The sequence below is a fragment of the Astyanax mexicanus genome, chromosome 16, assembly GCF_023375975.1.
Source record: "Astyanax mexicanus isolate ESR-SI-001 chromosome 16, AstMex3_surface, whole genome shotgun sequence".
Lineage (NCBI taxonomy): Eukaryota > Metazoa > Chordata > Actinopteri > Characiformes > Acestrorhamphidae > Astyanax > Astyanax mexicanus.
The window spans coordinates 41,775,816-41,791,035 of NC_064423.1; the positions used below are offsets into that span (position 1 = coordinate 41,775,816).

Sequence of the window (15,220 nt, forward strand, 5' to 3'; positions counted from 1 at the left end):
TTTTATTTTTTTAATTGTAGATCATTATAGTTTAAACAACCTCACGGGCCAGATGTTTCATGCTTGTGGGCCACATCTGCTCTAAGCCCCGCCCCCCCCTATTTACAATTATTAGACTTACTAATGTTACTGCTTTATTTTAGAATTTTATCATCTTTATTAACACAGCTGCTGTGAAAATCATAGAGTATTGTATTGTGATATATAGAGTATTGGGATAATATTGTTACTATATATTGACTCTTACCGTCGTACGTTACGTACGGCACCTGGAAGCCTTTCCCACTGTTGCCCTCGTTAGACCTGAACTGGATCCACAGCTTCTTGGAGCGAGAGGTGAAGGCGATTGGCCGCTCGTACGTCTGACACGTCTCGTACGTCGTCACTGAGTTCGGCTGAGCTGTTAAAGAAATAAAAAACAAGAGTTTCTTATTGTCAGTGTGTCAGTGTGTCTTTGCTATCATAAAGACGGGAAAAGTACACCTTGCTCAGCTCAAAACACTGCGCAAAAACATTAATTAATTAATCAGGGACCAATCAGAGTGTCTCTTGCTCATCATTCTCTTTAAGAGTAGATCAGGTGAGCTCTGACTTCGGTGGATTGCTATTTTAACGGTGCAGCTACCTGGATGTGTCCAACAAACTCTTCTCAGCAGAGGAAACTGAGCTGCTGGTTGACGCTGTGAAGGAGCTCCAGCAGCTCATTTACGGGAACATAGTATTTTAACCTGAACATAAAGTATATTATAACCAGATATTAATATTTTCATGAGATTCTAGAATACTTACATATGTCTTCAATTGAGATGTTTAAATTAGCAGAATTTATCTATTATCTTAAATTTGACAATGTTTTATATGTGACAGGTAGTGTATAATAAGTGCTTCATAACAAGTGCTTTTATAATTTATATGTTATTTATTAGTATTTACATCTTTTAGTATTAATACATTCCCTGTGGGTTCTGAGTATTGAAGAACAGGGTAAAAGGAGGATAGTAATAGTATAAAAAATTATACAGAGAAACAGATACACAACTACAGTCTGTAAAAGTGATATACAGCTCTGGAAAAAAAAGAGAGCACTTAAAAAATGATGAGTTTCTTTGATTTTTACCAAATTGAAAACCTCTGGAATATAATCAAGAGGAAGATGGATGATCACAAACCATCAAACCACCAAACTGAACTGCTTGATTTTTTGCACCAGGAGTAAAGCAGCATAAAGTTATCCAAAAGCAGTGTGTAAGACTGGTGGAGGAGGAGAACATGATGCCAAGATGCATGAAAAAAAAACTGTGATTAAAAACAAACCAGGATTATTCCACCAAATATTGATTATTTCTGAACTCTTAAAACTTTATGAATATGAACTTGTTTTCTTTGCATTATTTGAGGTCTGAAAGCTCTGCATCTTTTTTGTTATTTCAGACATTTCTCATTTTCTGTAAATAAATGCTCTAAATGAGAATATTTTTATTTGTAATTTGGGAGAAATGTTGTCTGTAGTTTATAGAATAAAACAACAATGTTCATTTTACTCAAACTTAAACCTATAAATAGCAAAATCAGAGAAACTGATTCAGAAACTGAAGTGGTATAATATATAATTTTTAATTTGGAGGAGACGTAAGTTAATGTTTCTCATCACTTTCAGAGATCTGTAGAGTGTATAATTATCTATATCATTACTCTGAACAGCAGGTTTCACTCACAGCTCTTCCTCATCACTAGGAAGTCTCCGCACTCGTCCTCCATGGGGATGAAGATCTCGGGGACGATGATGAGGATCCTGCGTTTGGGCGGGGGGTTGATGATCCAGGTGCACTCGATGTTGGCGGGGTAGTTGCCGGGGTAGTTGGGCGACTCGATGTAGCCGGTGAAATCTCCCAGCTCTCCTCCACAGTGCCTGTCTAGGGTCATTTAGAGAACGAATATTAACAGATTATTAATAGATTAAAAGTTATTAAGGGCTCAGAGTGGTCCAACGCACTAAGGTGCTGCCACTATGATTAGGAGATTGCTGGTTTGAATCCCAGTCATGCAGCTTGCCATCAGCTGCAGGAGCCCCGAGAGAGCACAGTTGGTCTTGCTGTTTCTCTCTGGTTGGGTACAGTAGCAGTAGATGGTGCTCTCTCTTTCCCCTCATCACTCCTAGGGTGATGTGGATCAGCACAAGGCTGCGTCTGTGAGCTGATGTATCAGAACCGAGTCGCTGCGCTTTTCAGCTCAAAAAGAGGCGGAGTCTGACTTCACATGTGTCGGAGGAGGCGTGTGCTAGTCTTAACCCTCCTGGTGTTGGAGCATCACTAGTGATAGGGGGATATATAGTTGTGTAGCAGCTTCTCAACAGAGAACTATATTAAATGTTTAAGTACTGCAGACATAGTTTTATAAGATTAAAATGCAGTTAGTAAGGTTTTAAACTCAGTGCTCTAGATGTAACTCTAGCTCACAGTAGCAGTAATGCAGCGTCTTTACTGACTAAAACCTGTTTACTGTAGAAAACGGAAATATACAGGTATGCTTTCTTTTTACTTTTTAGTAAAATACATTATTCTACTTTTTAAAATTAAAGGAGTACTTAGAGCAACTGTTTTTCATTGAAGTTTTTAGCTTTATTAGCTTTAGCTTTATTTAGCTCTATTCGTCCCCATTTATAGAAAACTCACTCGTGAGCTCCCTCAAGCAACAGTGATTTCCTGATATAACAGGAGAAACAGAGAGTGGTCAGAATCTCAATAAACATTTTGCTAAGGTCACGCAGAAGATGTGTTTTGGACATGTGGTTCTCTTTCTCTCTTTCTACGTTAGCCCCTGTTCTTGACTCCTAGTCTCCGACTGGACCAGATATTAAACCTGCTAGATATTTGCCGGGAGTCTGCCATTCGTTGGTGATCACTCAGTAAACATCTTTCAATAGTTCACACAATATACAACTGAGCGAACGCAGAAAGATTAGCCCCCGATTTGCCTCCTAACAGAGCTTTTTGTCTTTGATCTCCAAAAAAACTGTCGAAGACTGAAAAAACAGGCTAAAATAGCGTAAAGTGTGAAGCTGGCATTAGGGAGCATCCTTCTTTTTACTGCTCGTTGATAGAAAACCCCTCAGATCTGGCTGCTTACTTTTGCACTGAGTTACATCAGTTGATCCATCGTAGTCGGTGGTGGTGTTTCCAGGACAGGAAACACAGAAATTCTGCCCAAACTCCAGCTGATAGGTTCCCAGAGGACAGCGGATGCAGCGGTGTGTGCTGGTGTTGTAGTAGTGCCCTGGAGAACACTGCACTGTGAGGAGAGAACACACACACACACACACGCACGCACACACACACACACACACACACACACACACACACACACACAGTCATTCGGCATGGTATCCAGAGTTAATACACATTTTAACCAATACGTTTCCATGATTTTTTCCTCACTTTTCCATGCCTTAAAGGCAATTTTTTTATGACCATTTTCATGATTTTTTAACATCAGTGCAGACACGGACAATAAAACCAAAAATCAACTAAAACTATAATAAAAACTGATTATAGAAGGCCTAAAATTATTCTGATAAAATTATTACATTACATTACATTTGGCAGACGCTTTTGTCCAAAGCGACTTACAATAATGAAGTACAAAAGTAATAGAAATTAAGATAACCCATTTTTAGATAGGGCTTAAAGGAGGTCAAAGGGAAATAAAGGGATAGAGAAGTGAAGGAGGGGAAGAAGGAAATGAGGTTAGAAGTAGTTAGTGTGTTAGAGGTGTTAGGAGAGTACGTGCTCTTTGAAGAGCTCTGTCTTCAGGAGTTTATTAAAGATAGTGAGAGATTCTCCTGATCTGGTAGTGGAAGGTAGTTAGTTAGAGGTGTTAGGAGAGTAAGTGCTCTTTAAAGAGCTCAGTCTTCAGGAGTTTATTAAAGATAGCGAGAGATTCTCCTGATCTGGTAGTAGAAGGTAGTTTGTTCCACCATTGGGGAACTCTGTATGAGAACAGTCTGGATTGCTTTGTGTGAATGTTTGGTAAAGCGAGGCGACGTTCATTGGAGGAGCGCAGCGGCCGGGAGGTAGCGTAAGCCTTCAGGAGTGAGTGCAGGTAGGAAGGAGCTGTTCTGTATCACCTTGTAGGCGATTGTAAGAGCTTTGAATTTGATGCGAGCATCAACTGGTAGCCAATGGAGCTCAATGAGCAGCGGGGTGACATGTGCCCGTTTTGGCTGGTTGAAGACCAGACGTGCTGCTGCGTTCTGGATCATTTGGAGTGGTTTTACTACACAGGCCGGGAGGCCAGTTAGTAGGGCATTGCAGTAGCCGAGGCGTGAGATGACGACCGCTTGCACCAGGAGTTGGGTGGCCTGTTGCGTCAGAAACTGTCTAATTTTCCTGATGTTATAAAGCGCGAAGCGGCAGGATCGAGCAACTGAGGCCACATGGTGCGTGAAGGAGAGCTGGTCATCAACCAGAACACCCAGGTTCCTATAGCAACCTTTGTCGGTGAGAGAGAGAGAGAGTCGATGCTTATAGAGAATTTGTGTTGAAAAGATGGTTTTGCTGGTATAACCAGAAGTTCAGTCTTTGAGAGATTTAATTGAAGGTGATGCTCCTTCATCCATGAGGATATGTCAGAGAGACACGACGATATCCGTGCAGAGATTGAGTGATCTTCAGGTGAGAACGACAGGTATAGCTGGGTGTCATCAGCAAAGCAATGGTAGGAAAAGCCATGTGAGTGGATAACCTGACCAAGAGAGGTGGTGTATATGGAGAAGAGAAGGGGTCCCAGTACCGAGCCCTGGGGAACCCCAGTGGATAAGGAGCGGGCTGAGGACAGCTGTCCTTGCCACGACACCTTGAACGAGCGCCCAGTGAGGTATGATCTGAACCATGACAGCACATTGTCTGAGATCCCCATGTTTGAGAGTATAGTTAGGAGGAAGTCATGGTTGACTGTGTCAAATGCGGCCGAGAGGTCCAGCAGAATGAGCACTAAGGACTGACCTGCAGCTCTGGCAGTTTTCAACGCTTCAGTCACAGACAACAGAGCCGTCTCGGTAGAATGTCCTTTTTTGAACCCAGATTGGTTCTGGTCCAGAAGGTCATTCTGGGAGAGGAAGCCAGAGACCTGATTTAGAACTGCTCTCTCGAGTGTTTTAGAGAGAAAGGGTAGCAGTGAGACCGGTCTGTAGTTGTCAACCTGGGCGGGGTTGAGAGAAGGCTTTTTAAGCAGTGGTGTCACATGTGCTTGTTTGAAAGCAGTGGGGAATACACCAGAAGTTAAAGAGGCATTGATCGTGTGAGTGATAGCCGGAATGATTGCAGGTGCGATAGTTTGCAGTAGGTTTGAGGGAATTGGGTCAAGCGGACACGTAGTAGGACGGCTACGCGTTAGGAGAGCCAGTGTCTCGTTCTCAGTGAGAGGAGTGAACGAGGAGAAAGCAACGCCTTCGGTGGAGGGACACCGGGCAGTAGAGGATGTAGTAGGACGGCTACATGTTACATCAATAAACTGGTTGCTGATGGCCGCCACTTTGCCAGTAAAGAATGAGGCAAGTGTTTCAGCAGTAAGGCATGTAGCCGGAGGAGGAGGAGGAGGGTTGAGTAGTGATTTAAATGTAGCAAATAGTTTCCGGGAGTCTGTGAGAGAGCAGAATTTATTGTGATAAAATTCAGCTTTAGCAGTCGTGATGGTGGCTGAAAAAGAAGCCAGGAGCAGTTGGTAGTTTTTTAGGTCTGCTTGTTTTTGGTTTTTATGCCATTTTCTTTCGGCAGCTCGGAGTTTGGAGCGTAGTTCCCTGAGTGTGTCATTTTTAAGCCATGGCTGCGGTTTGTTTGAGCTAATGGCTCGAGATGTAAGAGGACAGAGGTTGTCCAAACAGGAGCTTAGTGTGGAGCAGAGTGTATCGTGGCATCATTAACATTGAGTGATGAAAATGAGCCTGGTGGGGGCATGTTGTCAGTCACCAGAGAGGAGTACTGGTCTGCTGAGATATCTCGTAAATTTCGGCGGAACGAGACCAAATTGCTTGTCAAATTATGTTGACAAGCAATCTTTAATAATAATTGAATTGACTGAATTAACTATGAGCTGATGCATTTTTTCTAATGCAAAATTGTTTTTTTCCATCGATAAACTGAAACGTAAAGACTTTTAGACCAAATTTGCATGACTTTTCCAAAACTTTTCTGGGTATTTTTTAATTTTCCAAAACTTATCCAGGCCTGGAAATTGCTATTTTTAAATTCCACGATTTGAGAGTAACAGGTGTGAGAGTAACAGGTGTGAGAGTAACAGGAGTGAGAGTAACAGGTGTGAGAGTAACAGGTGTGAGAGTAACAGGTGTGAGAGTAACAGGAGTGAGAGTAACAGGAGTGAGAGTAACAGGAGTGAGAGTAACAGGTGTGAGAGTAACAGGAGTGAGAGTAACAGGAGTGAGAGTGGCAGGTGTGAGAGTGGCAGGTGTGAGAGTAACAGGTGTGAGAGTAACAGGAGTGAGAGTAACAGGAGTGAGAGTAACAGGTGTGAGAGTAACAGGAGTGAGAGTAACAGGTGTGAGAGTAACAGGAGTGAGAGTAACAGGTGTGAGAGTAACAGGAGTGAGAGTAACAGGAGTGAGAGTAACAGGTGTGAGAGTAACAGGAGTGAGAGTAACAGGTGTGAGAGTAATAGGAGTGAGAGTAACAGGAGTGAGAGTAACAGGAGTGAGAGTAACAGGTGTGAGAGTAACAGGTGTGAGAGTAACAGGAGTGAGAGTAACAGGAGTGAGAGTAACAGGTGTGAGAGTAACAGGAGTGAGAGTAACAGGTGTGAGAGTAACAGGAGTGAGAGTAACAGGAGTGAGAGTGGCAGGTGTGAGAGTAACAGGAGTGAGAGTAACAGGAGTGAGAGTAACAGGTGTGAGAGTAACAGGAGTGAGAGTAACAGGTGTGAGAGTAACAGGAGTGAGAGTAACAGGTGTGAGAGTAACAGGAGTGAGAGTAACAGGAGTGAGAGTGGCAGGTGTGAGAGTAACAGGAGTGAGAGTAACAGGAGTGAGAGTAACAGGAGTGAGAATCTCAGGGCATCTTATGATACAATATCGCATTATCGCGATTCGTTGTCCACGGTAACAAACATATCGCGTTACTGATTTAAAATTTCTCACGATACTCGATATATCACGAGATAATTCTCTACGATATTTCACAGCATCTGTGTTTCTGAAGAAGATAAAATACTACTAAATAATCAAATACCAGCAATTATGGTATTTTTATTGGTGTTACTGTTTTACAGAAAGAATTTAACAATCAATATTCTTCTCCGCAAATTTATAAACCCTATTAATTTAATTATAGCGCCACCGTGTGGAGTAATTATTGAAGCAATAACATTAGTAAGTCTAATTGGGGGCGGGGCTTAGGGAGTAGTTGATACCATGTATCGATATGATATCATACAATTGTATTTATGTATCATACAATCCATAAATATATCATGATATTGATACATTGGCTAACACTTTCTATGAAAGTCACCTCTATAAGACTCTATAAATATACTTATAGTACATTACAATGAATTATAAAGCATTATAAACATGATTATACATATTTATAAAAATGCATAACCCTTTACACCCATGTTTATTATGAATTATGAATTGTGCATTGTCATAATGCATCATTAATAGCTGTGTTTATAACATGTTTTACATCAATACCAAGAAACTCAGTCCCAGCATGCATAATTATGAATTATGATTTAAAAAGCAGCCAATTTATAAACACACTCATGAATTATACCCGTCTTGAACATTAGTTATAAGCACTTATAATGTATTATAACAGGTCTTTGTGTTCTCTAAGTAAAGTGACTGACTTTCATTGTGGGACTAGATTAATAATTACAGATATACTGTATACTATTTTAATATACATATAAACACAGAATATAATGTACTATGTTCACAAGTCATAATGCATAAAAAACTATATGGTTATAATGGGTTATGCATTTTAAAAAAAATATTTATAATCATAATAAATGTTTTTTTATATTATTCATTTTAAAATGTCTAGTTTTGGTCTCTAGTATGAATGAACACCATGTGAGCTGATTTTTGTGAAAAACAAAGCGCTCCGGTGATTCGGTATAACGTTGCTTTAGTCCTGTGGAGGAGTGGGCAGGGAGAAATGATACGATTTCCACTCTTGCTCTTGCTTATGAACATATATTCATACATGCAAACATATCGCATCTGATTGGCTAACAGCACTGCAGCACCAGTAGCAGTGAGACAGACAACAGTTAGAAACGCTTTAAAATAAAGACATTTTTACACTAATAACAGTCTCTGCAATGTCATATGTTACTTTACAACATGAGTAATAATGCCCTGCTAAGTGCAGTTCAGCCACTGACCTAGTCTTAGAGTCTCTGTATAAATGGCAAATCCACCGGAGATCCTATTTAAACCTATAGTTACACACTATAGAGTCCAGGTCCAGAAAGTAAAAATAAATCCCCCCTGGGTTTTTTTGTTAGCTGATCCACAGCAGAGCAGCAGAAACAGGCAGTTGGAACAAACAAAACCCTGGAGTGGATTTTTACATGTATTTTAAACTAGTGTAAACAGAACTAACCATTTGTTGCTTAGCTCTGAATTACTGGGTAAAGTATATAAACACTGATGTGTTATTCGCACAAATAACACAGGAATGAACTGCATGCTGTTTCTAGTGCTGTTATTTATCTTATCTGACGAGACGGCGTCGTCGCCCGGCTTCAGCTCTGCTCTGTCTGTGGAGAGTCCCGAGTCGAGGTGGGCGGGGCCATGAATACTAATTGACGGGCTGATGTAGACACGTTGCTTTTTCTGATCGACTCGTTTTTCTGAATATTTTCTTTTACTAGCTGCTGCAGAACAATAGAGGCTGGAGTTAAATTCTAGTATCTATACTTCTACCTACAGAGTAATCGTTACCTTTGGTCTCACAGGCCTGGAAGGACACGGCACCCTCGTGTTTGGTTATCAGACTCCCTCCACAAGGCAGGCAGGAGGTGCGACCCACTTCCGGCTGGTAGGTTCCTCGGGGGCAGGGCCAGCACGGCACGAAGCCATCGTGGGAGGAGTGCCCTGGAGAACACTGCCCTGAAGACCAGAACAGAAAACATAACCAGAAAAAGAGGTTAAAACACCAAAAAGAACACAACAAAAGGTCCATTTTACAGGAAATGCAGCGGTGTGCTGGAGACTACGTGGGAATCAGACGGCTAATCATTGGCATATATTCTGGGAATGTGCAGTAATCAGGGTTCATACACTTTTTAACCAATACATTTTCATGGTTTCTTCATGACTTTTCTAGGCCTTCAAGGCAAATTTTCATGACCATACGATTTTTAAAAGATCAGTGCAGACAGACAATGAAACCAAAAATCAACTCAAACTATAATAAAAATTGATTATAGTAGGTCTAAAATGAATCTGATAATGTTGGCACACAATCTTTAATAATAATAATAATAATATGTGTGTCATATCCTGAGAGCTCCATTGTGTAAACTGGGCTAAATTATTGAATTAATAAAAAAAAAAGAAAAAAGAAAAAAAAAAAGATTTTCTACGTTGATAAATGTGAATGCAGAAATGCAAATGATTGTATACCAAATTTCCATGACTTTTCCAAAACTTTCTGGGTATTTATATTTTTCCAAAACTTATCCAGGCCTGGGATTTTCTATTTTCAAATTCCATGATTTTTCCAGGTTTTTCATAAATGTATGAACCCTGAGTAATACAGGATTATTGGCTAGAGGTTCATAAAGCATTGAAGGAAATATTCTGCACGGAAATACCTTTTTAATTTGAGGTGAGGATTTGTACCTGGGGAACTGGATGTGGGAAAGTCCAGATAAATATTTGTTTAAGGTTTTGATATCTGCATGTAAAAAAAAATTAACAAGGTGTTTGTGTACTTCTGAACCTCCTCTAACAGACAATTGGATTGATCTAGTGAATGATACGTATACATATATCATGTATATATATCTCATTTTCACTCTGTTTACAAATTAAAAGAAAATTGTATTTTATATGTTAAGACATGGTCAAAATGTCCTTAGGTCCAGATTTCATGGAAATACCCAGTGAATAAGAAATGGTTGTTTATATATTAGTTTTTTTACACTTGGCTCTAATACTATAGTACTATTGTAAAACTGTCAGATATGTGACCCCCCCCCCCACCCTCTATTTTTGTTTAGTTTTTGTTAGTTTTTTTCTTCTTCATTTTTCTCTCTTTTTTATGTTGTTGTTTTCTTGTTATAATTGACAATATAATTGTTTTCTAAAAATGTATGAAAATGTTCTAAGCAACAAAATTTGGATGATGTATATTTCGTCCCTGTCCAATGAAAAACACTTATCTTCACTTTTGTAGATTTTTAGTTTACTACAACATTTGAACAGACAAGCTTACACTTGTCTGTTCCTTACACTGTGCCAAAATTTATTGATGAACGGACCAATAGAAATACTTTAAAATCACCTGAAATAAACTCTTTTTACACTGACTTCCATTGAATGTTTACAAGGTTTTTTCTCTCTCCTGTAAAGTTTTACAGTTTTGGAGATAAGTGTTTTTAATTGGACAGCGACGATATGCAGAGATATGTCTCTTAAAAAAAAAGTATAAAAAAAAAAGAAAAAGAAAAAAACATCAGAAAGACCAGCTATGGTTCCTCACAACCCTGTAAACCAGGGGTGTCGAAACTACGGCCCGCGGGCCATTTGCGGCCCGTTTCCTTTTTTGAAGTGACCCGCGAGGTATTTTACACATAAAATAAGAGTTGGCCAGGTTTTTATAATGTGAGATTCAAAGTTTAAACTCTAGGTGTCAAAGAGTAGAGAAAAACCAGCCAAAGAATCTTAAAGCGGAGAGAGTGTTCAGTTGTAGCGCAGAAAACCAGGCCAAAGAGTCTAAAAGCGGAGAGTGCGCACAGCTGTAGTGCAGAAAACAGGCTAAAGAGTCTAAAAGCGGAGAGAGTGTGCAGTTGTAGCACAGAAAACGGGCCAAAGAGTCTAACAACTCCAAAGAAATGAAATATGGACAGCAAATGCAGAAAATTTCAGGCATGTTGGGAAAATTACTATTTCTTAACTAAGTTCAGAGGGAAGTGTGTATGTTTAATTTGTCAGGAATCAGTCGCCTTATTAGGAGTTTAATATTAAGAGACATTATGAAACGAAACATCAATTTGAAAATCTCAGTTTAAACAACACTGTTAAAGATAGATAAAGACAGTAACTCAAGTAAAATGGTGTGTAAATAATAGTAATGAAGAACAAAAAAAGTTTGGACACCCCTGCCTGCTGTAAACACTCTCAAAAAGAGAGAGAAAGAGAGAAAGATCTGGTTTAAATGATGTAATGTTGTTGTATAAAGTTCTTTATCTCGGACCACACAGATCTTTCCACACGCCCTGAGTGACATCAACAGGCCGGCTGAGGCTCTGAGACACGGCCGATACCCTTCTGTTGTGTCTATCAGGAGAAAGAGAGCTCCAGATTAGATCAGGGCCTCAGCGGAGAGAGAACAGAAACATGGTGGTGCCTTTTTGTTCCTCATCAGGAGCTCGGCTGAAAGAATCGGCAGTGAGAGTCATTATCAGCACAGCTACGCTTCCTACTCATACCTGCAGAACAAAAACGCAGGATGTGATTCATCCCGACACTTCCAGAGCAGAGGAGAGCAACACGGCCGAGAGAGCGGCTATTAAAGATAATCTCTCTCTCTCTCTGGTGAAGCTCTGCCAAAAAACATGCAAACATCCGCGCTGTCAAACGATCCCAGAGCAAAGCCACCTCAATCAGAGGCCACACCTTTAAAAAAACAAACAAAAAAAACTATATAAAAATAATATATAAAATAAGAAACCACTTTAAAAATGATGAGTTTCTTTGATTTTACCAAATTAAAAAAACTCTAAAATATAATCAAGAGGAAGATGGATGATTACAAGCCATCAAACCACCAAACTGAACTGCTTGAATTTTTACACCAGGAATAAAGCAGCATAAAGTTATCCAAAAGCAGTGTGTAAGACTGGTGGAGGAGAACATGATGCCAAGATGCATGAAGCATGAAAACTTGTGAAAATCGCCCAGCACTACTGGTTAGTTTTGTTCACCCTGCACTAAACATAATCACCTACGTGGGCGGAGTCTCACTTTACTCAACACTGATTGGTTTGCTGAAATTTGAGCAGCAGAATCAGTGTAGCAGATTCCCCTCAGATTATGGCTGGGTATCATTTTAACATTTTCATTACCAGTACAGTACCTTGAATTTGGTACCGATACCCAAAGGGTACTTTTTCGATACCTTTTCTAAATTTCAACCAGAAAATACAAAAAAACGATAATTATTCTCACACAATGAGCCTGATTATTTGTGGCGCTTTATTATGAACAAAAAACAACAGCATTAATTTAACTGATTAAACTACACATATTTTTCCCTAAATAAATAACTGGATATTTCAGTGTTCAGTGTTCAGAGTTCTTTTCAGAGAAATTTTGCCAGCATTAGACTGGCAAAATTAAATTATATTATAATTGAAATCTTATATATTTTTTTATAGTGGAATTTTCCAGTATTATTGTAGGGGGACAGTAATAATAGTGCAGTGTGGTTTTGTGTGGTTTTACTCTACAGTTATACAAACCTAAATAAACGAAAATGCACACCAACAAACTATATGAGCATGTTGTCTCTTCTGATTGGTCAGAGCTGTTTGGCAAGGGCATTAAACAGGAAGATGGTTCTGTGTTTTAGACCAGCATGTATAGTTGTGCAGTGTGAAGTCTGTTTTTAAACACATTGTTAATAGCTTAATAGTGATTATCTGGGTAATAAATCAGGTTAAACTGCACCTGAACAGCTGTTTACAGTGTCTTCCATAATTATTGGCACCCCTATAACAATTCTTAGGAAATAATGTAATTAAAGTGTTTCTGTCACTTCTACAGTAGTTTACAAAGTTCATCAGGGTATGTAGGGACATTTAATTAGTAATTCACAACTTCCCTGGTATATAAATATAAGAGAAATAAAAAGTTCTCCAAAGTTCACTGTTACAGAATTGCAACAAATGGTAGCTTCTTGGGGTCACAAAGTCTCCAACACAACCATCAGGCGCTATCTACATGCCAACCAGCTGTTTGGGAGGCATGCAACATGGAAAAAAAACGTTTCTCACTCACAATTATAAACGTGAACGTTTGGAGTTTGCTAAGCAGTACTAGGATTTTAACTGAAACCGTGTGCCTCGATCAGATGAAACAAAGATAGAGCTTTTTGGCAACAAATGCTCTAAGTGGGTCTGACGTACCACAAGAGCTGAGTATGCAGAAAAGCACCTCATGCCCACTGTGAAATACGGGGGAGAATCAGTGATGCTGTGGGCTGCTGGGTACCTTGTTAGGGTGCATGGCATCATGAACTCTTTAAAATACCAGAACATAAAAAAAAAAAAAAAATCTGGTGGCTTCTGCCTGAAAGCTGAAGATGGGTCGTCACTGGATCTTTCAGGAAGACAATGACCCAAAATATTTGGCCAAATCTACTCAAAAATGGTTCACCACACACAGAATCAAGCTCCTCCCATGGCCATCTCAGTCCCCAGAGCTGAAGAGGAGAGTTTAGAGGAGAGGACCCAGGTCGCTGGATGATTTAGAGAGGATGTGTACAGAGGAATTAATGGTGGAAGATGCCTCTTTCTGTATTCTCCCATCTTGTGAAACATTATAGAAGAATATTTTTGTTTTGTTTCGTACAAAGTATTAACATCAGGGGTGCTAATAATTGTGGCACACATGATTTGATGTTAAATAATTATTTCTTAATGTGGGATTTTTTTCCTACTGAATAAATTCACTGGAGTTAACGGTTGGATTTTACTCTTTTTTTTCATCGTGGTCCTATATTATTTAGAAAAAAAAACTCAATTAGTTAGAAGCTACAGAACACATCTTAACCAGGGGTGCCAATAATTATGAGGAGTATGTTTGAAAGTCAGGACGGTCAGGGCAAATTGTGGATGGATCATTTTCTCACAGCAGAACTGCTCTAGGGATCTGGTTTTGGTGTGGTTGTTTTGGTCTGCACCTGACTGCAATTACTGTTTTCACACCTGCCCAAACGAACCACAACAAAAGTGCACAGAAACCAGAGTCTGATTTAACTGGGCTAAATAATGCTGGTGCAAAAAAAACCCAAAACATCAAGCTGCACTGTGCATGGCTCACCTATAGATTGTTTAAGTAGGGACTTAAACAATCTATAGGTGAGCCATGCACCGTGCAGCAGCTTGATTTAGGGAATGTCAGTGTGTCTTTGCTATCGTAACCACTGGAAAAGTACACCTTGTGCAGCTCATAATGCACAAAAATCATGTACTAATCATGTCTTAATTAATCATGGGTGTGGTTAATTATTTTGAGCGTAACGTGAAATTAACCAATCAGTGTGTCACTTGCTCATCATTTGTGGCAGCAACATAGTCAGTGTACTCATACAGCCTCTTCCCAGGCATGTTTAATGTGTTGAAATGGTCTCACCTCCGCACTCTGCGAGGCTCCGGGCTCCTGGGGCTCTGGCGGTGCTCCTGCCCTCCGGCCCCGGGCAGACCTCACACCTCAGCTGCCCTTCCTCGTCCTGGTACGAACCAGCAGGACACAACATGCACCTCCCCTGATCTGTGTCGTAGAACGTCCCGACACTGCAGCTCACTGTAAAGAAACCACAAAGGTAAAAGAAAAGAAAATAGACTGATTAAAAACACTACTGGAGGGCAAACAATTATGATTTTCTTTGATTTTACCAAATTAAAAACCTCTGGAATATAATCAAGAGGAAGATGGATGATTACAAACCATCAAACCACCAAACTGAACTGCTTGAATTTTTACACCAGGAGTAAAGCAGCATAAAGTTATCCAAAAGCAGTGTGTAAGACTGGTGGAGGAGGAGAACATGATGCCAAAGTGCATGAAAAAAAGCTATGATTAAAAACCACCAGGGTTATTCCACCAAATATTGATTATTTCTGAACTCTTAAACCTTTCTGAATATGAAATTGTTTTCTTTGCATTATTTGAGGTCTTTTTTGTTATTTCAGACATTTCTCATTCTCTGTAAATAAATGCTCTAAATGAGAATATTTTTATTTGGAA

General features: G+C 39.7%; 1 protein-coding gene and 1 long non-coding RNA gene across 4 annotated transcripts in view; one reads left to right on the forward strand and one right to left on the reverse strand.

The window, feature by feature from the left end:
• LOC125782180 (uncharacterized) overlaps positions 1-15,220 on the forward strand; it is a 132,521-nt gene that overhangs the window by 63,976 nt on the left and 53,325 nt on the right. The window lies entirely within an intron of this gene.
• The window catches only part of scube2 (signal peptide, CUB domain, EGF-like 2), a 74,954-nt gene that overhangs the window by 4,159 nt on the left and 55,575 nt on the right, over positions 1-15,220 (reverse strand). For all 3 annotated transcript variants that reach the window (XM_049465386.1, XM_049465387.1, XM_049465385.1), the window contains 5 exons: positions 14,606-14,776; positions 8,966-9,133; positions 3,127-3,288; positions 1,716-1,913; positions 248-400 (listed from right to left, as the gene is read on the reverse strand). In XM_049465386.1, coding sequence (XP_049321343.1) covers positions 248-400; positions 1,716-1,913; positions 3,127-3,288; positions 8,966-9,133; positions 14,606-14,776 — 852 coding nt within the window. The remainder of the gene's footprint in view (positions 1-247; positions 401-1,715; positions 1,914-3,126; positions 3,289-8,965; positions 9,134-14,605; positions 14,777-15,220) is intronic.